The sequence below is a fragment of the Manis javanica genome, chromosome 6 (assembly GCF_040802235.1).
Source record: "Manis javanica isolate MJ-LG chromosome 6, MJ_LKY, whole genome shotgun sequence".
NCBI lineage: Eukaryota > Metazoa > Chordata > Mammalia > Pholidota > Manidae > Manis > Manis javanica.
The window spans coordinates 90,823,695-90,850,038 of record NC_133161.1 but is presented as its reverse complement, the minus strand read 5'-3'; the positions used below and the strand labels follow the sequence as shown (position 1 = coordinate 90,850,038).

General features: G+C 36.2%; 1 protein-coding gene across 1 annotated transcript in view; it reads left to right on the top strand.

Annotated features, from left to right (window-relative positions):
- Positions 1-26,344, top strand: part of COG5 (component of oligomeric golgi complex 5) — a 386,458-nt gene that overhangs the window by 182,517 nt on the left and 177,597 nt on the right. Inside the window, exon 7 of the mRNA XM_037010866.2 lies at positions 11,282-11,412. Coding sequence (XP_036866761.2) covers positions 11,282-11,412 — 131 coding nt within the window. The remainder of the gene's footprint in view (positions 1-11,281; positions 11,413-26,344) is intronic.

Sequence of the window (26,344 nt, the reverse complement as noted above, 5' to 3'; positions counted from 1 at the left end):
GTTATGGAAACCTGGAGGAGGGAAAGGACTTCCCGTCTTCGTAAAGGAATGGGACACTGGGGCATAACCAGGAAGGAGTGGGAGAAAGGTAAGGGATTGTCTTGGATTGTGCATAAAAGGGGGAGGGGTTTAATGGGAAAATCTGTTTACCTCTTACCCTGACTATAGGTGTAATGGCAGGCGTGGTAGGACCCTGGTATTCTTGCAAGACTGAGAAGGTGGCTCCTGTGTCTAGAAGGAAGGAGATTGGGTGACCGTCTACTGTTAAAGTAACCCTGGGCTCCTGTTTGGTGATGGAAATGGTCGGGCGAGAAGCCCCCAGGCCCTGTCAATCTTCTTCTGCCAGCCCCACTATGGCGGGCTTAGGATAGGGGTTGTTCGTCCAGCCTCCCCTTCGGGTGGTTGGGCAATCAGACCCCCAGTGGCCCTTTTTGTGGCATCTGTGGTGGTAGGAGCTCTGTGGGAGGGGCACGCCCTTGACCAATGTCCCTCTTTTCCGCACTTTAAACAAGCTCCTGGGGGGGGCTTGTTTGTAGAGGGGCACCCAGGTTGTGGTTTTATCAGCTGGGCCAACATTTGGAAATTGACCTGATCAGCCTTTTGTTTACGGCGGTCTTTCTCCTCTTCTCGGTTATGGAAGACTTTAAAGGCCACTGTTAGGATCTCAGTCTGTGGGGTAGCGGGGCCCTGTTCTAACTTTTTGAGTTTAGCTGTAATTTCGGGTAGCTTTGAGCCAGGAAGTATGTCATAAGGACATGTCTTCCTTCAGGTGTTTCTGGGTGTAGGCTTTTATACTGTAACAGGGCTTGAGTGAGTCTGTCTGAGATCTCGGAGGGGGTTTCGTCTCTCTTTTCAATTATGTCTTGGAGCTTTTGAAAATTTACTACTGTACGAGCTGCCTTTTTCAGACCTGCTATTAAGCAGGAAGCAAAAATATCTCAAGAGCGGAGACTCATGGTGGTGTTATAATCTCAGTGTGGGTCTTGTATGGGGACTACAGTGGGGCCAGTGGGATAGGTGGGCTCAGTCCTGTGTGTTTCGGTAGCGTGCGTTTGGGCGAAGTCCCAAACTCATCTACGCTCTTCAGGGAGGAGAGTATTGGCCAGGAGCATGAAAATGTCGTGATGTGTGAGGCTGTAAGACTGGAGGGTCCATTGAAACTCCCTGATGTATGTCGTGGGTTCAGTGGAAACAGAACTTAGGCGTTTCTCTAGTTGGGCTAAATCTCCTAAGGAGAAAGGGATGTGAACATGCACGATGTCTTCGGATCCTGCTACCTCCCGGAGGGGGGTGATAATTTTGGGAGGCTCTCAGGACTGAGCCTGAGGGGGACTGAAGGGTTCTGGCTCAGTCTGTGGGGGAGTGACGCTGTCTAGCTGCGCCTAGTCAAGCAGGTCCTGAAGTGCGGAAGGGGTGCAAAGAAAATAAAGATAGAATCGGACCCCCGTGTCGCCAGCTAGCAGCCCACTGCTTGCCTCTGCCACTCTAATTGGGCTTGAACTCATGACTCTGAGGTTAAGAGTCCCATGCGCTACTAACTGAGCTACAGCAGGGCTCCAGTTAATTGCTTATGGAATGCGTAAGCAGAATGTTCTTTGTTCTCTTTTCCTGCCACATCGGCAAGTGGGGGAAGGGCATATCTAGAAGCAAGGGCGGTGTTTCTACACATCTTCAGAGTCTCCCTATTTTCAGAGTGTGGAGTCTTGGCAAGATATGTTTTTGTGGACACATAACTTCTAAGGACTGCACTGGTTGTTCTCTAGCTTGTGCTTTCCCATGCTGCTTTCAGACATGGGCGAAGGTGCTTTCCTATTCTCCCTACAAACATGTGAGAAGACAAAGGCAGTCCCTAACAGGGGAGAAATAGGTGATGAGGGCAAAGATGGAGGAGGCCCCTGGTACTTAGTTAAAGGGGGGGCTAAAAGGCTCAGGCTTAATCTGCGGGGGACGAAGGTGGAGGAGGTGAGATGGGGGAGGAGATGGTGGGTGAGGAAGGGAGAAGGGCTGTTGTAGGAGAAGAAGGGAAAGGGAGGCTTCTGCGGGGGTAGCGGCTTGCAGTCTAGGAGAACTTGGGAGGGGGCGGGGTGAGGAGGAGGAGGCGGAAAGCTTTGATATAGGGAATCTACTTCCATTTTTTCAGGCACTGGCAGTAGTTAAAGAGATTGCGAGTGATGTTAGGATCAAGAGTTCCCCCTGCGGGCCATTGGTTGTTATTGTCTAGGGGGTGTGTCAGCCTATCTTGGGAGCAATATTTACGGAGAAGTTTTGGTTTTATATCAGGCGTCAGGGAGAGGGTAGCCAGATGCTTAAGCAGGCATTCAAGAGGTGAACTTTCAGGGAGGGATGAGGAGGCTCCCATGGCTAAAGGACAGAGAAGGAGACAAACAGGGGAAGATGAACGGAGATCCTTGGACTGGAAGCAGACCGCAAGGAGACAAAGGGCGTCCCCGATGAATCTTGGTGGTCTGCGGAAACTCGTACACGATTCGAAATTTCTTAGGAAGTGTGGGTCGTCACCCAGACTTCCCTAAGAAGGCAGTTTGCCGGAGTTCCCTCCTCATCCCTGAGCGTCCGGGCCTTGCCGGACGATCACGGTCAATGGCAGTGCGATAGCTCGGGGAAGAGTGGCCCACTCTGGGGGGAAAACTTACCTAAAGGCCAGAGAGGAGTGGTGAGTGTGATGAGCTAGCGCCGGAAAAAGAGGACGAGGGCAAGCTGCTGCTGGTGTTGGGGGGAAGACGGGGCCCAGTTGGGGTGTCCCGTCTCCCGGGTTTCGGCACCAATGAAAGGAACGGAGTGACACACAGCAGCAATTCACGGGAGAGTTCCGCTTTATTAGGGAACGGTGTTGGGTTATATAGGAAGGGACATGAAGTGATTGAAGTGTCACTTCTACTGGGCTGGTGGCTGTTGCCTAGGTGCTGGGATTGGGAGGTGGGTGAGAGGTGATTGGGCTTCAGGTGGCGCCGGCGGAAACCGAGGACCCCGAAGAGACGCCGGAAGTTTGTCATCTTACTGGTGGTGGCCCTTCACCTGTCATTGTTTATTTTTACCCGTCTGTAGTAGTATTTTGAATGCATTTATTACATTTTATTCATCTGTTCTCCAGTTGATGGTCATTTCTGTTTTCAGTTTTGTTTTGTTCTTATCAGTGCTACTGTGAACATTCTTGTACATATCTTTTGATGCACACGTAGAAAAACTTCTCTGGATTATGTACCTAGGAATGGCATATTTTGGTCATAAGGATATTCATACGGAATCTTATCCCAAATTGATTACCATAGTGGTTTTTAGTATCTTGCAATATATCTATTTATACACACACATCTCTGTCTCTCTCTCTCTCTCTCTCTCTCTCTCTCTCTCTCTCTCACACACACACACACACACACATCTACATGCATGTGTGTACCTCTTTGTATCTCTTATTGCAGTTAACATTGTGGCAAACATCTTCCTACCCAAATGTATTCACTTTTTTCTTCTTTTTAAAGATTAGTTATTCCTAGAAACAGAATCATTGATTTAGAGGTTATAAATTTTTTTTTCTATTAGACTAGTCTCCTTATTTTAATTTTTATATAATTTTTCTTAACTTCCTGTTTACTCTTTAGTTTTATTTATTATGAAATTTATGCATGCATAACATACTCAAATAGTTCTACAAGGTTTGTCATTAAGAATAGCAATCAGCTGCCTTCTTCTCTGCCCCATTTACTTTTCCCTGAGGCAAGTATTCCTACATTTTTGCCAGTTTTTTTGGTATTTACTTCCATGTCTCTAAATAACCTGCCTACATTTCCATTTTTTAATTCCTAACTTTTTGGCTTTCCAAAGCTTGAATTACTATGAAGAATGACATTTACGCTTCCTTCATTTCGTCACTTCCATCACCATCCCAATTTTATACATGCACTGTGTAACTCCAGGGAAAAATCCCAGGGCAAAATACCTTTGAAACCAAAATCAGTCAAAGGGAGAAATAAAGTGGGAAAAACCCATTTATTTCTTACAAGCAGTCATCCACATCTGCTGGTCCATGGCTCTCAGTAGCCGGCTTGTGGTTGGGGAGAGGTAAGGGGAGAGAATTTAAGGCACTTATCTGAATTGTGCTCTTTGCAAAGTTGGTGTGTGGGAGAATTATATCCAAACATCTCTGGTCCAGGAATGCCCTGTTCCCCCTTGTAATTACGTATTGATATGGAAATGGACTACTTCTCTCCCTACCTTGGAAACACCTATTGATAAGGAGATACCAGGCGAGAGATTCTAGAAATGTAATTTTAACCACAACTGGTCCCTTATCCTTTTTTCCCCAAGTAAATAATTTAATGCTAATGTATTATAAAAAGTAAATGCATGGTGAAGGGGGGAGTCTAGTAAACATAATGTTCCTCATGTATTTGTAGATTAATGATACCAAAAAAAAAGTAAATGCATAGCCAAATCACTTAGCAAACTATAATTACTCTTTTTTTTGTAAAGGAAGAGTCACTGAGAATTTTAGATTAATAAGGAGAATTTGTATTGCAAAAAAACAGAAGGAGAAAATGTTAGTCAACAAGAAGCCATAGATTCCGTGAATGGGAAAGGAACACAATGAGAATGTTTATATGCTGGTGGCCCTGTGTAGTATTGATTAGAAAATTGAAAGCCTTTTGAAATAGCCATCATGTCTTTTTGTAGTAAGTAATTTTTATGCCATCTCAGTTTTTGGTTTTCTTTGAAGATGAAAGAAATAAAAAGAAATTTGAAATCCCAGGAAATAATACATGGACCAGTCACTGAGAGCGGTGGGAGCAAAGTGTATGAAATTCATTCTAAAGTTTTAATAACTTGAGACCAGGACAGTGCTAACAGGGGAAATCAGAACTCATCTTTTAATATTTTAAATTCTGAAGAGGTGAATACATTTGACAAAAAAAAAATTTTGTTCTTATTACCTGTCTTCTTGCTGTATCAGGTCTTTTGGAAGAATTCCTTTTGGTCTAATCTGTTAAATTTTTCTCAGCTTAAGTAAACGAGATGAGCAATATCATTTCTTTTCCACTAAAATTACTAGTCTAATCACTTTCTCACATCTAATGAGATGATGAATATGTTGAATCTAAAATAGATCATTTTAGTTTCCTCATACATATTTTTTGTATATGTAAGAATTCAACAGGTATTAGTATTTAGTGCCAGAAGATAATTCTGGCTATGTACTCCACATTACATATTAAGGTGTAATTATTAAGGTGTGAGTGATGTGGCATGTTTTAATACTTGGCATTTCACATGTTTTTTAACTTATACACATTATTTAAAAAAACTAAACCCAGAGTACTACATAACTTCATGCTGTCATTGTTCTGTCCTGGCTAAATCTAAGTCATTGAACAGTTAAGTCTGATGTGACTTTTATATCTTTTACTTTCATTGAGCAAATTGGAAGACTATAGGAGGCATATTCTCTGTCCTTTGGATATAAGGCTTTGTTCTGTTTGATATCTATGGGAGTGTCCTGGGATGATGTAGTGAAAAGACTGAAATCAGGCAGACCTGAATTTAAATTCTGCTTTGCTGATTAGTAGGCAGGTGAAATTTTTCATGATTTCTTAGCAGTATTTCTAGCAAGGTTGTTTAGAAATCACAAATAATGGATGCATATATTAAAATAATAAGTACATTTTATGTGTAATGTCTTTCACATGCCTGGTCATCAAAGATCATAATTATTGATATTGGTATCATCATCATCTTTTTGTCTTTGGTTCCAGTCCCTAGATGTGCTTCACAAAAAGCAGGTGTTAAAAGGATTGAAATACTCATAGTAAATAAGCAGGCGGGGAGAATTTAGTATAATCCCTTCATTCTCCTGGGTTGGTTGGGGGGGGTGGGGAATGTTAACTTCATTTCTTTTTGGAGAGGTGGTTAGATACTGGGTAAGGGCCATTGTTTACCATAAGAAAATATTGGAGTTAATCTCTTTTATCTCCTACTAGATTGCAGAAACTGTGAGGACATAAACTATATTTATTTTTTCTTTTTGTTCCTGAATGACCTGGCATAATACATTTTATCTGTATTTTTCAATGGTTATAACTTTGTGCTTTTTCTTCCTTGGGGTCAGAATTTGTGTCTGATTCATTTCTGTGTGTTTGTGACTAAGAGGTGATTGATAGTAAATGGGATGAATGAATGAATTGTCTTGAGTTACAGATCAGCATTCATAATAATAAAGTAACTGTTCATTTTGTTTATCTCTAGAAATGTATAGCTGGAAGAAAACTTAGGCTTGATGTAGTGTAGCTCTTCATTTTTCTAATAAAGTAACCGGCACCAAAAGTTTACAAGACTTACATTCAGAAACATGTATGGCAGAGTTAGAGTTAGAACCCAGCTAGATCTCTTACTGATAGTGTCTTCCTTTTTTTATTTAATTGTGATTTTTTTCCTTAGATACAGAAAGAGGGAAAGTTGAAAACCACCTTGAAAAGAAAGTAATATTCATTTTCTAGTGTCTGTATGTCTGAGTTTCACTATATTATCTAGTTAGAGTTTTCAATTTCACTGATCATTACCATAACTTAAGTCAAATACGATTTTCTCAGATTTTTCTAAAATACAAAATTTTAAATAAAAAGATCAGATGTAAAAAATTTCCTGTGTATTATAATCCATGCAAATTTACATGATAGATTGGTGTATAAAATACTTCAGCATTCCGTAGCTTCTTATGATTTTCATGATAGTCTTAAGAGTTATGTGGGGCAAGAATTGTAAATTGGCATTTTACAGATAAAAATTGGGGGCTCAGTAAGTCAGAGTCACTTGAATATGATTACCTAGTATGTAAATTATGTGTGTCTGAGACTAAAACATTTGAAGACATTTTCAGTATTTCTTCCACTCTGTTAAGCCAAGTCTTTTTAGATATACACATTTAAAAAAAAAAGCTCATGTAGAAAGAATCAATGAAGGCAGAAGCTGGTTCTTTGAGAAAATAAACATAATAGATAAATCCCTAGCCAGACTTATCAAGAAAAAAAGAGTCTGCACACATAAACAGAATCAGAAATGAGAAAGGAAAAATCACTACAGACACCACAGAAATACAAAGAATTATTAGAGAATACTATGAAAAATTGTATGCTAACAAACTGGATAACCTAGAAGAAATGAACAACTTTCTAGAAAAATACAACCTTCCAAGGCTGACCCAAAAAGAAATAGAAAATCTGAACAGACCATTTACGAGCAATAAAATTGAATTGGAAATCAAAAAACTACCTAAAAACAAACCTCCTGGACCAGATGGCTTCACTGCTGAATTTTATCAAACATTTAGTGAAGACCTAATACCCATCCTTCTTAAAGTTTTCCAAAAAGTAGAAGAGGAGGGAATACTTCCAGATTCATTCTATGAGGCCAGCAACACCCTAATACCAAAACCAGGCAAAGACATCACACAAAAAAGAAAATTATAGACCAATATCCCTGATGAACATGCAAAAATACTCAACAAATATATTAGCAAACCGAATTCAAAAATACATCAAAAAGATCATCCATCATGATCAAGTAGGATTGATTCCCTGGATGCAAGGATGGAACAATATTCGAAAATCCATCAACATCATCTACCACATCAACAAAAAGGACAAAAACCACATGATCATCTCCATAGATGCTGAAAAAGCATTTGACAAAATTCAACATCCATTCAAGATAAAAATTCTCAACAAAATGGGTATAGAGGATAAGTACCTCAACATAATAAACACCACATATGACAAACCCACAGCCAACATCATACTTAACAGCAAAAAGCTGAAAAGCCTTTCCTTAAAGATCGGCAACAAGACAAGGATGCCCACTCTCTCCACTTTTATTCAACATAGTTCTGGAGGTCCTCGCCACAGCAATTAAACAACACAGAGGAATAAAGGGGATCCATATTCGTAAGGAAGAAGTTAAACTATCCCTGTTTGCAGATGACATGATATTGTACATAAAAAATCCTAAAGAATCCACTCCAGAACTACTACAACAAATGCCTGAATTCAGCAGAGTTGCAGGATACAAAATTAATACACGGAAATCTGTTGCATTCTTATACACCAATGATGAACTAGCAGAAAGAGAAATCAGGAAAACAATTCCATTCACAATTGCATCGATAAAATACCTAGGAATAAACCTAACCAAGAAAGTGAAAGACCTATACCCTGAAAACTACAAGACATTCTTAAGAAAAATAAAAGAAGATAGCAATAAATGGCAACACATCCCGTGCTCATGGATAGGAAGACTTAATATTGTCAAAATGGCCATCCTGCATAAAGCAATCTACAGATTCAATGCAATCCCTATCGAAATACCAACAGCATTCTTCAACAAACTAGAGAAAATAGTTCTAAAATTCATATGGAACCACAAAAGACCCTGAATAGCCAAAGCAATCCTGAGAAGGAAGAATAAAGGTGGGGGTATTATGCTCCCCAACTTCAAGCTCTACTACAAAGCCACAGTAATCAAGACAATTTGGTACTGGCACAAGAACAGACTCATAGACCAATGGGACAGACTAGAGAGTCCAGATATAAACCCAAACATATATGGTCAATTAATATACCATAAAGTAGCTGTGGATATACAATAGGGAAATGAAAGCCTCTTCAACAGCTGGTGTTGGCAAGACTGGACAGCTACATGCAAGAGAATGAAACTGGATTATTGTCTATCTCCATACATAAAAGTAAACTCAAAATGGATCAAAGACCTTAATGTAATTCATGAAGCCATAAAACTGTTAGAAGACAACATAGGCAAAAATCTCCTGAATATTAACATGAGCAACTTTTTCCTGAATGCATCTCCTCGAGCAAGGGAAAGCAAATCAAAAGTGAACAAATGGGAGTACATCAAACTTAAAAGCTTCTGTACAGCAAAGGACACCATCAACAGAACAAAAAGGCATCCTACAGTATGGGAGAATATATTTGTAAACGACATATCCGACACGGGATTAACAACCCAAAATATATAAAGAACTCACACACCTCAACACTCAAAAAGCAAATAACCTGATTAAAAAATGGGCGGAGGATATGAACAGACAATTCTCCAAAGAAGAAATTCAGATGGCCAACAGGCACATGAAAAGATGCTCCACATCACTAATTATCAGGGAAATGCAAATAAAAACCACAATGAGATATCACCTCACACCAGTTAGAATGGCCAGTGTTGAAAAGACTAAGAACAACAAATACTGGTGAGGATGTGGAGGAAGAACCCTCTTACATTCTGGTGGGAGTGTAAGCTAGTTCAACCATTGTGGAAAGCAATGTGGTCATTCCTGAAACACTAAAAATAGAAATACCATTTGACCCATGAATTCCATTCCTAGGAATTTACCCAAAGAATATAATTTCACAGATTCAGAGAGACATATGCACCCCTGTGTTTATCACAGCACTATTCACAGTAGCCAAGATATGGAAGCAACCTAAGTGTCCATCAGTAGATGAATGAATAAAGAAGATGTGGTACATACACACAAATGAATACTATTCAACCATAAGAAAGAAACAAATCCTACCATTTGCAACAACATGGATGGAGCTGGAGGATATTATGCTCAGTGAAATAAGCCAGGCGGAGAAAGACAAGTACCAAATGATTTTCCTCATTTGTGGAGTGTAACAATGAAGCAAACCTGAAGGAACAAAACAGCAGCAGACTAACAGACTCCAATAAGGGCCTAATGGTTACCAAAGGGGAGGGATGAGGCAGGGTGGGTGGGGAGAGAGGGAAAAGGGGATTGAAGGGTATTATGATTGGCACACATGGTGTGGGGAAGATCATGGGGAAAACAGTGTAGGACAGATAAAGCAAATAGTGACTCTGTGGCATCTTAGTACACTGATGGGCAGTGACTGCAAATGGGGTATGAGGGGGACACGATAATATGGGTGAATGTGGTAACCACATTGTTTTTTCATATGAAACTTTCATAAGATTGTATATCAATAATACCTTAATAAAAAAAAAGAGAAAAATGAATGTTCTGGAAAAAAAATGTTCATGATTGAAGTACAGTTACCAGTAACCACTATTTTATCTGCCCTTTGCATCTTTTCCTCTTTTGTCTTGCATAAAACTATCAAAGAATATAGTTTTCAATCAGCAGATATTTGAATGTTACTAAGTGCTTAGTTAGGGTCTTACTGTATGCTTTAATATAGTTTCTGCTAGGTTGTTCATTGTGATCCAGCTTAAGTTAAAATAAGGTAATATATATGTACCAGGGATATATTTTTAAGACAAAGTTAAGTTCTAACTAAGAGAATAAAGTGAAAAACACAATTGCCGTTCTAGTAACTGGATAACAAAGTTATCTTCTGTCTAAATCAGTTTTGTTTAGAAATCATTTACCTTCTTAAAATAGAAAGTAAGTTTTAGAACTGTGTCTAAGCTGCTTAATGAAACCTTGACCTTTAGTTGCATTTTAGTTACCTTAGATATGTCTAAGATTAAGCCAAAAATATTAAGAAATAAAAATGAATCTCAATTTCTTAAAGTCTAATTATCTAGAGACAACTCTTGTGAACATCTTGGTAGACGCCTTTGTGCTGTGAATTTATAATTCTATAAATAGAATATATAGTTCTATAAATTGTTCAGTAAATAAATGTAATTTAATATTTTTTATAATAAATATTTAATAATTTAATAAGTGAATAGTTAATTTCTTTTTGTGATTTTTCTTCATTTAGTAATATCATGAAAAATCCTTCAATGTAAGTAATTATTAGGTCTGCTTGATCCTTTAAACTGTCAATATGTTTAGGTTTTTTCATAACTTATTAATCATTCACCAAATGGTGGAGAATGGTTTTGTTTGTTGCAAATGTTTTTTTATTACAGGATAACTTTTGAAACTGCTTTGCAACCTGAGAAATAAGATAATCAGGATATTTATTTACATTTAAAAAATTGACACTACTTTTTATATAATCGGTTCATATTACTCTGAATTTACTATGATCATACTTTCTATTTTTTGTTTACCAACTCTGTGTCATTTGGAATGTTTTGCTCCAGAATAAAGCTATTTATTAAGTAGAAAATGTTTGGCTAACTGGATTTTTCAAATACAGGTTATGAAAGGTAATAGTGTTCAACAGCAAATCTAAAGTATTTCAAAGAAGTTAGAACTAATGCTTTGATATTTTGATATTTATTTGATATTGAAATATTTAAATGTATGTGTTTTTTTTTGTAATAGATTATCTTTCTCAAGGAATAGATCTTTCTGGAATAAAAGTAATAGAAAATGAGCTACTTTTTATTGCAAGAGCTCGACTTGAAGTAGAAAATCAAGCTAAGCGCCTCCTGGAGCAGGGTGTGGAAACTCAGGTAATAAAAATAATGTTGTCTTTTTAGTAAAAAAAATATGTCATAATACAGATGAACATTTGATTTTGAGTTTAAAAAGTAACGTATGTCCTCATTTTTTCACTGAGTAAGTTTGTCTACATTTTGAATTGGAGAACAGGGCAGAAAGTAAGTAAAGGTGAAATATACTTAATATATATTTATTTAATTCTACTAAAAACAGATTCAGAGATTTGTAATATATAATGTATATGATCTGAATACATTTTTATATAATGTGTATATATATATATATATATAGATAGATAGTTAATATCTGTTGAATATACTTGCTTTATCTAAGGCACTGTTAACTCATTTAAGACTTTCAACAACCCAGTAAATTTGTTATTATTATTTCCTTACCAGTGAGGAAATTGGGAGCTTAAATAATTTGTCAAAGACCACAAAGCCAGTAAATGGTGTAGTTTGGATCCATTCATTAACCACTCTAACCCCAGAATCTTGTGCCCTTAACAATCACTGTGCTGTAATGAGAAAAAAACAAAAATTCAACTTGAGAGTCTTCTAAAGTATCAATTTCCTGATGTTTACATTTTCTGAATTAGAAAAAACCCAAAGGTATTAATGTAATAGAATCAACAAACTAGATGTAAATATGAGGTCTTTGACATTTGTACTGAACTTAAATGTTTTCTCCATTTGTATTGGACCCAAATACAGTTATTAATATATACTTTGTTTATTCATATCCTTTAAACCAAGGCTTTCATTTTGTGCATCTGTATTGGACAAAAATAATTTTAGAAATACTCAGTTCTTTAGTCTATAAAATCAGGAAGGGACTTATATTCAACTTTTGATTCTTAATTGTAATTTAAAAAATGTAACTAAATGTCAGTTACTATTTTAAATAAACTTAAAAATTGATCATTCTATACATAATTGAAAGTGAGTAAATCAAAGACATACATATAGAATGAAATATAAAATATAAAAGAATATATAAAATATAAAAAATACAAAGAAAAAAGGATATAAAAATATTGTGTATCTACAAGGGTAGGTGGAAGGATCTGTATGGATCTTAGAAAAAGAGCAGCCAACGAGCTATACTTTTATTGTATGTCTCAGCATAGTTCAGAGAAAGGTAGATTCTGCTCAGTGGATGAGAATGTTGTCTCTTTGTAAGGTTATATGGATATTATCATTCTGTGTTGATATTAGCCATATTATCCAATTCATTTGTCTTGTTCAGATTTTGTATGTATAAAGTAACCTTCTGAGGATAATTTGGCTTCTTATATAATTTTCCTAAGGGGAGAAAATGTACTTTTCTGCCAATATTAACATTCTGGTTCATTTAACATTTTTTACAGTATTTCTTACACATAAATTGATATTTGTGCACTATTTCTTTCTTTATTGTTATTTTTATTTTATTTATTATCATTTGTGCATCATTTATTTCTGAATTTAATCATGCATGTCTGCCTTTGTCAGGCCTGGATCCTTGGATTATTTTCACCAATTCAGGTTTCTGACTTTGCAGAGCAGAGAAGGTTAAACTCTTATCAATAATGGTATTATTGAAATAATGCTTCTTGGGAAGCAGGTGCCTTAGTGGAAACAGTCAGTGTTTTGGAGCCTTTTTTCTCTTCCTTTTAGAAAGCAACAAGACGAGGTGTCATCTGTGTCAGCAGGCAGTTTAGGAATTAAGAGTGAACGTAACCCTTTATTGAATGCATATTCTTTGCCAGGATTTGTGTTAGTCACAATCCTGTGAGGAAGATATAATTTTCTGTTTTTTATAGGTAAAGAAAGAAAGGCCTGGAAAAGTTAGGAAATCAGTAAAAATTATGCAGCTAGCAAGTGGTAGTCATGGCCTGGAGTGTCTGCTCTCCCCCTTTCCTTAATAAGACCAAGCAGTTTATCCTAATTTTGTTAAGAATTATGGTTTAAGTTCTTGATAATTTTTGAAGCAATTTATATTGAAAAAGGAATTTGTATAGCATAAAAATTTCTGTGGGAGGTCTCTATGTGATGACTTTTCTAAATTGGTTCCTCAATATTCCTCAGAATTTTTATGTTTCTCTGGCCAACTTTTTTTCCCTGTTCCCTGAAATTAGTGTTTTAGGCTTTCTCTATTTTGCATCAACCTTCCCTTCTTGCCCCACACCTCATTTTACTCTGAGCAGAAGTTTTAATTTTGTCTTCACAGAGGCAACTCTTGAACCACCTATACTCTGGGTCCCATTTTCTTAGGAACTTTGTCTTGTTGCATTTCCATCTCTTATTTATGTCTTCATCCTCTCTCTCTCACTTTTTTATTTTCAATAGCATTTAAGCTTGCATAATTTATGCTGCTCTCCCCTGTATTCTCTGCATTTTTAAACTTTTAGTGTTGCACATGCCCATTCTCCTTTCTCCTTTAGGGCTTTCATGTTCCTTTTATGCCTGGAATACTCATTCCACTTATTAATATAGACAAAAGAATTACAGCATTTTAATTTTAAAGTAGTGTTGTGTTCATGAAATATTGCATACTTAAGTAGTTTATAGGCTCATGCATGATTAGAAATGTTAAGTAAACAAGGAACTTTTGAAAAATTACATGTCATCACTTAAAATTAATAATCAATTTGTGACACTGATTTGGTTTGCCAGGAATGTTAGCAATCGTCTTTTGTTGATTGATAGCCATCATTTTCAGTATCAGTTAATTGTAAAACTTAACCTTATTAGAAGAAAGTTAATATAACTTAATTTTTTAACATTCTTTTTCCAAAACCTTAGTAAATGCAGATAACTACTCTTTGATCATTACAATTTTTTTGCAGTCAATTGCTTAAATGTGCTGTAGGTTTTAAAACTTGTAGGTTTTAAATAGCTGTGTAGTATTAGAAAGTCTCTACTACAGTATTTCAAAATTTGTTTTTGGAGACACAAACTAAATGACTACTTTACTGAAGAACTGTTGTTTTTTCCTGAATGAAAAATATATAAGTAAACTTCTACCTCACAAAAGCCATATTATTTCTATATTTTAAAGATTCATAGTGATACCACTACCACTTCTTTACAAAAAGTTCCAAAGCATTGATAACTTAGAGTGTGCACCATATCAGCATGTTAGAAACATTCTTCAGTTCAGTTGGCAGTCTTCGTCACAAATGTGGGACTAGATATGGCAACTATCTACAGCTGTTCCTTGACTCCTGTTTCTTTCTCTCTCTTTTCTACTGATCCTCAGAATCTTTCACTGACAGAAGCCAGACAAAGAAAGATAAAACCTTATGGTGTTTTCAGGATTGCAACAGGCTCATTACCTCAAGCTGTAACTAGCTTTCAAAAATAGGTGATAGATATTTTGATCTGGACAAGTTCCTGCATCACCATAGATACCAGGCCCCCACAGTGAAATGATGACATTTTAATTAGAATGATGGCTTTAACTTGTGAATTATATGCTTTTCCAGTAAACATGAACAGGACTTGCTGGAGGTTCCAGGATGGAGGAAATTTATGTACATGCCTGTCTTTAAAAGTCATCAGGAAAAAGGTCTATGCACTCAGTTCTTTCAGAGCTCAGAACCTGGCTATAATCTCTTCTGTGGTAATTGTTGCCATTGCTACTCAGTAAACATCCATGAACCTGCTTTTTTCCCTAAGTCAGAAAACCTTCTTAGTCAAGTCCAGGTTCCTGGTGCCTAATAGTTATCAGCCAAAAGTACCATTTCAGCATGATGTAGACAGTCTGTCAAAGAAGACAATGTGGAATTCAAGATCAAAGGGTAAAGGTCTGTGTAGCATACAGTAAGTAATTATAATATTGCAAACCCTTCTTACTTACATAGTTAAAAATTCTTAATTGCTTCTAGCATAGAGAGGGCACCAATTCAGATCTATTGTGTTGAAGGTCTGTGGAAGTTAATCATTTTCTTCAGCTCCAAAAAGAACTTCCCAGCAAAGTTGGAGACGTTGATTCCTTTGGAGTTAATTATAGTAGCTCAGCAGGCAGCAGTTCTTTTGTGATCTCGCTCTTCTCTATGCACCCAACAAACACCAATAGCTGAACAACTGTCCGGTGGTCAGTATCAGTGTCAGTTGTTTGTCAGTCTGCTTTGTCAGGTTGATTTGTCAGTTATCTGCTTTAAGAGGTCTCGCTGTCCTACCTTTTGCTGCTGGAAATTTTCCTGGCTAGTCTCATGAATTCTAGAATTGATCTCATCACTTGAATCTCCTTTTGAATATTTGGTCCCAGTGTTTTTGCCATTTACTAAATATAAAGTTTCAATAGTTTTGAACTCTTGTATGATGCATTTTTCTTTTTCTTTCTTTACTTATTTTTTGTTGAAGTATAATTGGCATATAAGATCCTATCCGTTTTAGGTATACATCATAGTGATTTGATGTTCTTATGTATTACCAAATGATTCTCACAATAAGTGCAGTTACCATCTGTTACCATACAAACCTATAATATTTTTGGCTATATTCCTTTTGCTGTACATTACATCCCCATGACTTATTTAATTTACAGCTGGAAGTTTGTACCTCCTTATCTCCTTCACCTTTCACCTGTCCCCCAAATCCTCCTGCCTTTGATAAGCAACAGTTTGTTTCTTGTCTCTGAGTCTGTGTTTTGTTTTTTTCATTCATATTTTAGGTTCCACTTATAAGTGAAACCTAAAATATGGTATTTGTCTTTCTCTGTCTCACTTATTCAATTAGCATAATACCCTGTTAACCTTAAAAATAAAAGTCAGAGAAGGAATACAAATGGCCAACAGGCACATGAAAAAATGTTCTACATCACTAATCATCAGGGAAATGCAAATTGAAACCACAACGGGTTATCACCTCACACCAGTTAGGATGGCCACTATCCAAAAGACAAGAAATAACAAATGCTGAAAAGGTTGCAGAGAAATGGCAACCCTCCTACATTGTTGGTGGGAATGTAAATTGGTACAACCATTGTGGAAAGCAATATGGAGATTTCCTCCAAAAACTAAAAATCCCACTCCTAGGAATTTACCCAAAGAAAACAAAATCCCTGATTTGAAAAGACATATTTACCCCTGTCTTTACTGCTGCACTATTTGCAATAGCCAAGATATGGAAGCAACCTAAGTGTCCATTCATAGATGAGTGGATAAAGAAGAGGTGGTACATGTACACAATGGCATATTATTTAGCCATAAAAAGAAAAGAAATCCTGAATGGATCTAGAGGTTATTATGCTCAGTGAAATAAGCCAGGTGAAGAAAGATAAATATCATATGATTTCATTTATTTGTGGAGTATAAAAACAAAGCAAAATAGAAGGAACACAATAGCAGTAGACTCACAGACATCAAGAGGTAACTAGTGGTTATCACAGGGGAGGCATTAGGGTGGGTGGTTGGGGAGGGTGAAGGAGATGAAGGGGCACAATAATTTTCAGTCACAGTATAAGTTGGTCATGGGCATGGTAGGACAGCATGGAGAATACAGTTAATGCTTCTGTAGCATCTTACTATGTTGATAAGATAGTAACTGCACTAGAGGGGGTGAGGATTTAATAATATGAGTAACTGCTAAACTACTGTGTTGTATGTTTGAAACCAACATAAGATTGTGTATCAGTGATACTTTAGTTGAAAAAAAAGTATACTAAAAAAATAAGTTATTTTACCAGAAAAATGGGTTTATTCAGGAATAGCAAAGAATTGCAATTCAGGAGAACAAAAGAGAGGAACACTTTTTGGAAAGAAAGGGGCTGAGTTTTTGGGGTTGTTAAGTGAAAAAAGTGCTTTGGTATAATCCAGGAGTTCCATGTATCATGACTCCTTGTTGACTGAGTTGTGACAGACTCTCATGGACTGGGCTGTTACTGGGGGATGGTGGAAACTTTCCTTCTGCTGCTGGGTAGTAAAGTAGGCTTCTTCCCTTTAAGTCTACAATTGATGAGGAGTGGTAGGATGCCACAGCTTCCCTGCTGGCCTCCCAAGGATGTGTCAGTGAGGCTTCCCTTAGTTTTCACAGCCTTCAAGGTCTATCCATGCCTAAATAATTGTATTTTCTTCATGGTGGGTGCTTTTATATTTCCTTCTTTCCTGTCCATCTCTCAGTCTGTCCATCCGTAATCTTTCCAGCTAGCACCCTTTCCCCTTTTGTAGTAGTTCAGTTATCACATGGTATTTCTCTGTATTTGTTTTAAGCCAAGTGTAAAGTAGAACTGTATTCTAATTTTTATATTATACAGTCATTTATTTTCTTTTTCTTTGATATATTCTCTTGTTATGAGCAACCCACAGTGACATTGGTTGCTTTGCTATTTTATTTTATCTTACTGCTATCTTGCAATGTAGAGTCACATCTAATTAACTGTCTGCTTTCCTCTTTAGGGTCTTTTGCCATTGTTGCTTTTCATAGTTTTCTAGTTAACTGAATGGCGTATCATTTTCATTCTGGCCTGTGAATAATTTTTTTCAATAGCTGACTAAATTTTTATTGTATTTCATATAGAATTCTGTCACTGCTCTTCAGTTAAAATTTGGATTGTAACTCTTCAATCTATGTGTTAATTGTTTTCTGTTTCTCAAAAATTCAGAACTTTTGAATTTGGATAACTCTTCTTTATATGATTTTGCTTAATTTAAACAATCTTGTTCTGGCTTTGTCTTGTAGTAGTAAGTACTAAAATTTTTATTTTGTATATCAGAAGAAAATGAAGACCCCAAGGCAACCACTTTAGGTCACTATAGATTAATCTGCTTTTTCCAAATTTGGAAATATTGGAGTCATACAGTGTGCCTTCTTTTATCTGGCTCTTATTAATTCAACATAATTATTTTGAGATTGATTCACACTATGTGCATTGGTAGTTTGGTCCTTTATTGCTAAAAAAACATCAGTATTCCATTTTTTTGAAGTATGTTTAGCTGTTTGCTTATTGACACATTTGGGCTATTTCCTTTTTAGGCTATTGAAATAAAGCTGCCATGAACAAATATAAATCTTTGTGTCAGCATGTTCTCATTTTTCTTGGGTAAATATCTAAACGTAAAGAATAGTTGGATTTTGCAAAGAATGATATGTTTACTTTTTAAAGAACTACCAGTTCTCCAAAAAAAGTTCCATTATTTTACATTCCCAAATCAGTAAATTAGCATTTTGGCTCCTCCAGATCCTCACCAAAATTTGATGTTGACAGTCCTTAATTTTAGCCATTTTGACAGGGTGCAGTAGATTCTCACTGTAGTTTTAATTTGCTTTTTCTTAATTGCTAATTTGCTGTTTCTTAATTGCTGATGTGATCAAGTTTTTCAAATACCTAATAGTGAAGTCTTTGCCCAACATTTAAATGAGTATATTTGTTGTCTTCTTATTGACTTGTAAGAATTCTTAATGTACTCTGGTTACGTCTTTTGCCATATATGTGTATTGTAAATATTTTGTCCAATTTTCTAACTTGTCTTTTTTTCTTTTAACACTTACTAAGGTGTAATTTACATACCATAACATTCATGTATTTAGTGAGTTTCAGTAAATTTTCACAGTTGTGCAACCATCTCACAACCCGTTTTTTTAAGAAAAGTAATCACAACAAAACAGTTCCCTCATGCCTATTTGAAATTAGTCCCTTCTCCCATCCCCCAAACCAGGCAGTCACTAATCTGCCTATTGTCTCTATAGATAGGTTTTCTATAAAAATTTCATATAAATGGAACCATGCAATAGGTAATCTTATATATCTAGCTTCTTTTGCTTGGCACAATGTTTATTTAGGGTCATCTATGTTGTTGCAGGTGTATGTAGTCCTTTTTATTGCTGAGCAATATTCCATTCTGTGGCTAGACTCACTTTATGTATTGGAAGGTTGATGGACGTTAGATTGATTACAGTTTTTAGTTATTAAGGATAATGCTGGCTACCCACCTACCCCACCCTTGACATTGTCTTTTTGAAGAGGAAAATTTTTTTTTAGTTTTGATGAAGGCCAGTTTATCCATGTTTTCATTTGCATGTTATATAAGACATTTTTTGTACCCTACCCTAAAGTTGTAGAGCTTTCATCCTGTCTTTTCTTTTAGAAGTTCATAGTTTTAGCTTTTAGTTGAACTTTTATGTACAGTGTAAGGTTCATTTTTTCAGAGATATTCAGTTGTTTGAGCACCTTTTGTTGAAAAAGATTATTTTTTCCTCCATGGACTTTCTTTATTGTGAATTGCAAATTGTTTGGCACCTTGAGAATATTTAATTCCCTGTCAGTCTTTCTGCTAATGGTTTTAACATCTATTCATGATTTTTGCCTAAATCTTTTAATTTTTTTCATCAGATTGTGATTGTGAAAGAGTGACTTTTCTATTTTTGTTATTCCTCTGTATTTATTAGCTGTGAATCTTTTGTAAAGAACTTTCACTCATTGACTAAGATACTTGGTTACCCTGAACTGCAGTTCCTTTTTAAAAATGATGGTTAAATATTTAAATTTAAAAATTTAGCACTTTCATTGCCAATTTGCACAGTAATGAGTTGATGTTAACAGTTATCTCTAGTGGTAGCAGATGAGGCATGAATTTGTTCTCTTTAGTTTTTCCTTCATTTTTTTAAGTATTGTTATGGACATGTGTTTTTGCGTAGTGTGTCCCAGTTTGGTGCTGGATGAGACTGTTCGAGCTGAAACAAGCTAGATAAACAGCACTAAACAAAAAGGGGACTTGTCTGCATGTGTGTGGTGCTCATAGTGCTTCAGCTATTCAAGGATTTGAGCCTTTCCTTTCATTCTGTCATCCTTAGTGTCCTCTTTCTGGCATGTCATGGTCATAACTGTCACACTTCTAGGCATTATGGCTATGTTCAAGGTGTGGAGATAGGGCAGTGCCAAATCCGTCAAAGGGCAGTATTATAAAATTCTTTTCCCAAATTACGCTACTAGACCTGTCCTTATGTTTCATTGGCCAGATCTTGGTTGCATCGTCACTCCACCTATGAAAGCAGGTATCAGGCAAGGAGGAATGGAATTGTCAACTTTGGCTTAAGCTCCTCATGAACCATTGCTTGGGGCTGTGCACATTGCCACCCCTGGAAAAAATTAGGTTTTTACTAATAGGAAAGGGGTGAAATAGATTTGGGGGAATAGCAAGTAATTGCCTGCCATATATATCTTTGGTAAATCATGAAAATCTAGAATTATTATATTTCATTGTTTTATTTTAAAAAATAAGCTGCATTTATACATTTAACTTAAAAGTTTATATTAAAATAATAAGGTTTGGAGACTTGCCACATTAATGTCTCATGATTACTTTCATTGTTCTGTAAAATCCATTTAATTATTGAACATAGTTTACTGTTTTTGAAATATTATCTACTATTATCTAATACAATGAGAGTGCTAGTCTAAGTATTGAGACATCATTTGAAAATTTTTACTTAATGCCAAGCTGTGAAATCATATAAACTATGCTCTTTAGATTTATTTTATAAAGAAATCTAGAAGTTAAAATAACCTTTTTTCTCTATATTGATCATCCACTTATTCTCTTTTCCATTTCTTAGGCTCTCCATTTGTCATCACTTCGTTTTCTGCAGAAAGTTTCTCTTCCAATCCGCGTTTTTCTTTATTCTCATATTTTCCTTGCCAAAATTTCTATAACTCTTTCTGCTTCTCTTCAAAAACAGCTAGCGTGGAGTTCATTTCTGGTCGTTCAGATCATATTGTGCTATTAAATGTTCTTCTTAGTTTCTTAATTTCATTTGGGTTATGTACTGTTGACTGTTGATTGTTAACAGATTCTGAAATAATCATATTAGGTTAGTTGAGAAGTACATATCAAGCATTAATGGGCTGCATCTTACTGAATCAGGGAAGCCACTGGTAAGCTCTGAATCACAACCAAGAAAGCTAATATAATTCTTGCTTTTAAATTAGGTTATTTAATGTGATTCTCTCTTCCTTTAGTACATGTAATCTCCCATGGAGCTCCATTAAGTTCTCAATGTTTTAGGCATGTTATAGATCCTGAAAAAGTGTTGTGTGTTTATCATGTCAGGGCATATGTACACAGATATTATAAATTGCCTTAAATATATTTGGCCTAATATATGCCTGATATGTATAAGGTATTATGAGTTTATTCATACTACTCTTGAAAATAAAATATTTGGATTTTATAGTTCCTCGATTATTGTGCAGGATTAAGGTGACTGTGCTTTTGATTGTCTTAAAGTACTTGAAGTCATTAGCCTAATCTTATTAACTACATATTCTGCTGAGGCAGTGCTTTAAAGAATTGTGGTAAAGGTTCTTAGATCTGTCCTTTCTGTGGCTTAAAAAACCCAAAAAAGCTTCCCCCCCCCCAGCAAAGACACCCGTCCTCTGAATTTTGCCAGAACTGACTTTGCATCTTTCTCACTATAACCTCTTTGTCTTTGGGGAAGCCAACTTGGGAACGTGTTGAACATTTTTCCCTTTTGCTCCTCAGTTCCCCCCTTTATATGTAATTTGGGGGTTCCTTTTTGTTGTTTTAACTGAGTATGAAATATATTGCTAATCAAACTGAGGAAATATTGTAGTCCTGAAACTTCCTCACTAATAAATTGTTTTAGAAGTAAAATTTCTTACTCTCTGTCTTACTAGTTAAAATCAGAATCAACTAAGACTTTATCATAGGGCATAAAGCTTTGTGAACTGAGTCACTTTGTGGAATGGTGCATGGACTACAATAACAGAATAGCATCAGCAGAATTTATATTCTGTATTTGTCTTTTTCTTTCCCTCAGCCCATTGCTTTCTCTTATATATGAAGCCTAAAGAAAGATAACTGAGCTGCTAAAGAATGATTTCATTAGGAGAAAAAGTAAAATGTGATTATTAGTCTTTGTGATAAAAGGAGTATTAGATCCTTCCAGACTTGTAATCCACAGTGGAATTGTGGTTTTATACATTTATATCATTTTTCCATTTTGTGTCCTATTAAATAAAATTTTGTCACTCTTTCCATTGCTTATTTCAATTATGAAGTTTTAAAAACCCTTTCAAACTTTGATATAATGCTCTATATACACACACAAGTCATACTAGCCTATAGCTCACTAGATGCTAGAATATTGCTTGCTATTTTATGGAACAATCTTTATAGCAGTCTTGCTATATCTCTGTTCCATTAGCTCAGTGCCAGCTGTTACTTTGGTTACAGCGTTCCTGTTTTGGCAAGATTTTTAGGGATCTTAAACAACTCTGCTTCTTTTCTGACAGTATTCTTGTGGAATTTTATTTTCCTCCCATATAATGCTACTGAGATGTTGAAAAAGAAAGAAAAAATAATACCATGTTTATTTGTTTACAAAGCAAAAGAGATAATTTAGTTTAATAAAGAAAACGGTTGTGCCATCATCTGAAGTTCTTTTGAAGAGAGGAAAGTCTATTTTGATCCACTTAAGAAATTATCCTTTCTACTCCATTCACATGGCCTTTCATATCACTTACAGTTTATCAAGTTGGGATATTTCATATAAGGTTAAGTGATTTGTTGAAAGTCATAGTGACAATCTGTAGAAAAGTTATTCCTAGAATATTGACTATCTGATTTAAAGGGAAAACATTGTCTAGAAGACATTGTAACCTTTTGAGTAAAAGTTTATTTCTTTACAGCATAGTATTTTTCAAATGTGTTTAGCCTGTATATTTTGAAACCTTTTATAATTGCTAGAGAGTATTTCTCACCTGCAAAATTGGTATATCTGGAGATCTTCTAAAGTCAAGTGGGGACAGGATGACCTGTTGCAGAATAGAGAACAGACAGTGAAGGGCTCCAAGACCTAAAGCTGGCCTGCCACTAAGCAGCTGTGGGCTTGCTGTCTGGGTACTTCAGTATCCTTAACTGTGTTGTGATGACAGAGCGGATGTGAAGGCCCCTTAAACGTTGCTCTCTGGGAAAGAAAGCTTCTCCACATTGTATACTGTTTCCACAGATCAAGGTGGGACATTGTACTGAATACAGACCACCCAAGGGCAGAAAGTAGCAAGAATGGTTCTGGTTTTGTAAAGAGAGGGGATTAGGTGGGTGGTCTAAGGAAACAAAGGTAGTCCTGGAGCATTGAGAAAATAGGCACACAAAGCAGGCAGTTCCAGATAAGCAGTGAATGGTATTCATGTTGATCATGTCTGTCAGGATTACCTGTGTGGTGGGGAAGAGGATTCTATTAAGGACAATTTATGATGATTTAAACTTCACTGTGGTTGTGATTTGCAACAGAGAGTGGGAAGTGGTGTGAGTGAAGGAGAAGTCAATTAACTGTTTGCTGCTGAATTAAAACCATCAAGCTTCCCAGAGAACCAGAGTCCTAGGAATGAAAGAGTTTCTTCATGGGCAGTTTGATGGGTGATTTAAACTTGAGGATAATGTGTGCAAGTGCACTTGGCAGGAGTAGCTAACCTGTTTGTGCAGAAAGATAATGTAAGCACTGGTTTCCCAGTACTGAACTGTAGTTTGGAAGCAGTCACAGTTCTCAGTAAAATTAAAAATAAGAACAGAGTAGTGACTTTTTCATGAGCATTTCCCCCCCTATTTTTCTTAGTACTTAAATAGCCCCTCTTTTCTGAAATAATGATAGTAGATAGTAAGTTTTGTAAATCTCCTTACTTAGCAAACTAAAAAGATACATTCACTGGTCATTTTCCTTCAGTTCTTTTAAACTTTATTTACTGTATAAAGAAAACCAGACTGTTCTTTAATTAGTATTAATGGTTATTTGCAAATAACCATTGTTATTTGGAAAAAGCATGTTTTTTGGATTTTAAAGTTTGACCCCCTGCTCTGTCATTTATTCCATGTTTCTTGGATCTTCTGTTAACTTTTATATTCTCAGTTCCCCTGTCTTTCATTTGGGAACAATAACAGCTACCTTGGACATTTTGTTCAGCAGGATTAGACATCATGTATGTAAAACCCCTAAGATAATGCCTGGTTCAAAATAGGGGCTGACTAGATGACTGTAGTAGAGAAATTACTATCTTTACCTTAGTAAAAAATGCAGATTTTTTGGCTTCATTCCTAAACCTATGTTAAGTTAGGATATCTGAAAATAAAATCCAAGCATGTATATATTTTTTAATTGTGCTGAAATACACATAAAATTTACTGTCATAGCCATTTTTAAGCATACAGTTCAGTAGTAAGTACATTCACATAATTGTGCATCCAGTCTCCACAACTGTTTTTAACTTACAGAACTGAACCTCTGTATCTATTAAACAACTCCCATTCCTCTCTCCCTGCAGCCCCTGGCAACCACCATTCTACTTTCTGTTTCCACAAATTTGACTACTCTAGGTACTGTCTTCATATGATTATAATTGTCTTTGTATAAATAGAATCATACAGTGTTTGTTTGGTAACTGGCTTATTTCATTCAGCATAATGTCCTTGAAGTTACATCTGTATTGTAATATGTGACAAGATTTCCTTCCATTTTAAGGCTAATATTCCATGGATGTGTACCACATTTCCTACATCCATTCAGTAGACAGATGGGTTGCAAGCATACAGTTTTCCCCCCTTGCCCTTATCCTCTGTACTAATTTCCTAAAACTGCTATAACAAATTACTGCAATCTAGGTGGCTTAAAACAACAGAAATTGTGGTTAGAAATTAAATCATGGTGTTGGCAGGGCCGTACTCCCTCTAAAGGCTCTAGAGGAGAATCTTTGCATGCCTCTTTCTAGCTTTTAGTGGTTCCATCAATCCTTGAAGTTCATGGCTTAAAACTCTTATCATTCTAATCTCTGCCTCTGTTGTCACACAGACATTTTCACTGTGTGCTTGTGTGCATTCTTCTCTTTCAAGGGCATCAGTCACTGGATTTAGAGCCCACCATAGCCAGTATGAAGTATGATCTCATCTCAAATTAACGAATGACATCTGCAAAGATCCTATTTCCAAATAAGGTCACATTCTGAGGTTTTGGGTAGGCATGAATTTTGGGGAGACACTCTTCAAACCCTCTACACATTCTAAAATTTAAACCATTTGTAAAGCATATATGTATAAATATTTGGCAGTTTGGCCTCCCACAACAAGATACCATAGGCTGGAGAGCTAAAATTACATAAATTTATTTTCTCATAGTTCAGGAGGCTGGACAGTCCAAGATCAAGGTTGGGCAGGGTTCAGTTTCTGGTGAGGTTTGCCTTCTTGCTGTGCCCTCACAGGGCAGAGAGAACAAGTGCGTGCAACCTTACTAGCATCTCACAAGTCTTCCATCTATTCCCTTTTCAATTAAAAAGTTCCATCCAGATAATTCTCTTAAATACACCAAAAGTTTGAGAGACAATTTTATAAGCATTTGGATTTGTAGCACATATTTATGTAGATGTCTTATATAGTGGGTGTTGTATTATGGGACTTAAGTTTTCCCAAATGTGCTCTCATACCCAGGCCTTTGTATATGCTTTTCCTCTGCTTGGAGTTTTTCTTTTTCTTTTCCACTTCCCCTATAAGTCTTCCACGCCTCTTCATCTCCACTCCTGACACCTTCCCATGACAGCTTCATTTCAGGTCTTAGCTGGGACTCTTTTAGGAGCATTTCCCAACTCTCCATCCCTGTTTCCCTCCCCATGTCTGAGTTTATCATTCTTTATTGTTTTCATTAAACTCTCTCTGTTTCCTCTCATTTATTATGTGCATTCTAATTGCTGCTTCACTTGTCTTTATCTCCATTCAGGCCATAAATATGGAAAGGTCAGACAGTGCAGCATTTGCTTCAATTTTTTATCCCTAGTGTCTTGCCACAGTATCAGTACATAGTGAATGGCATACATTGAATAATGGTAAAATCATACTATGTTTTAGTATTGGAAACTGCCTTCATTTTACAGATGAAGGAACTGAGCCTGAAATTTAATATTAATAAGGCAAGCTAGAGGTCAAAATTTATAGTATTTGTGATGAGAGAGAATGGT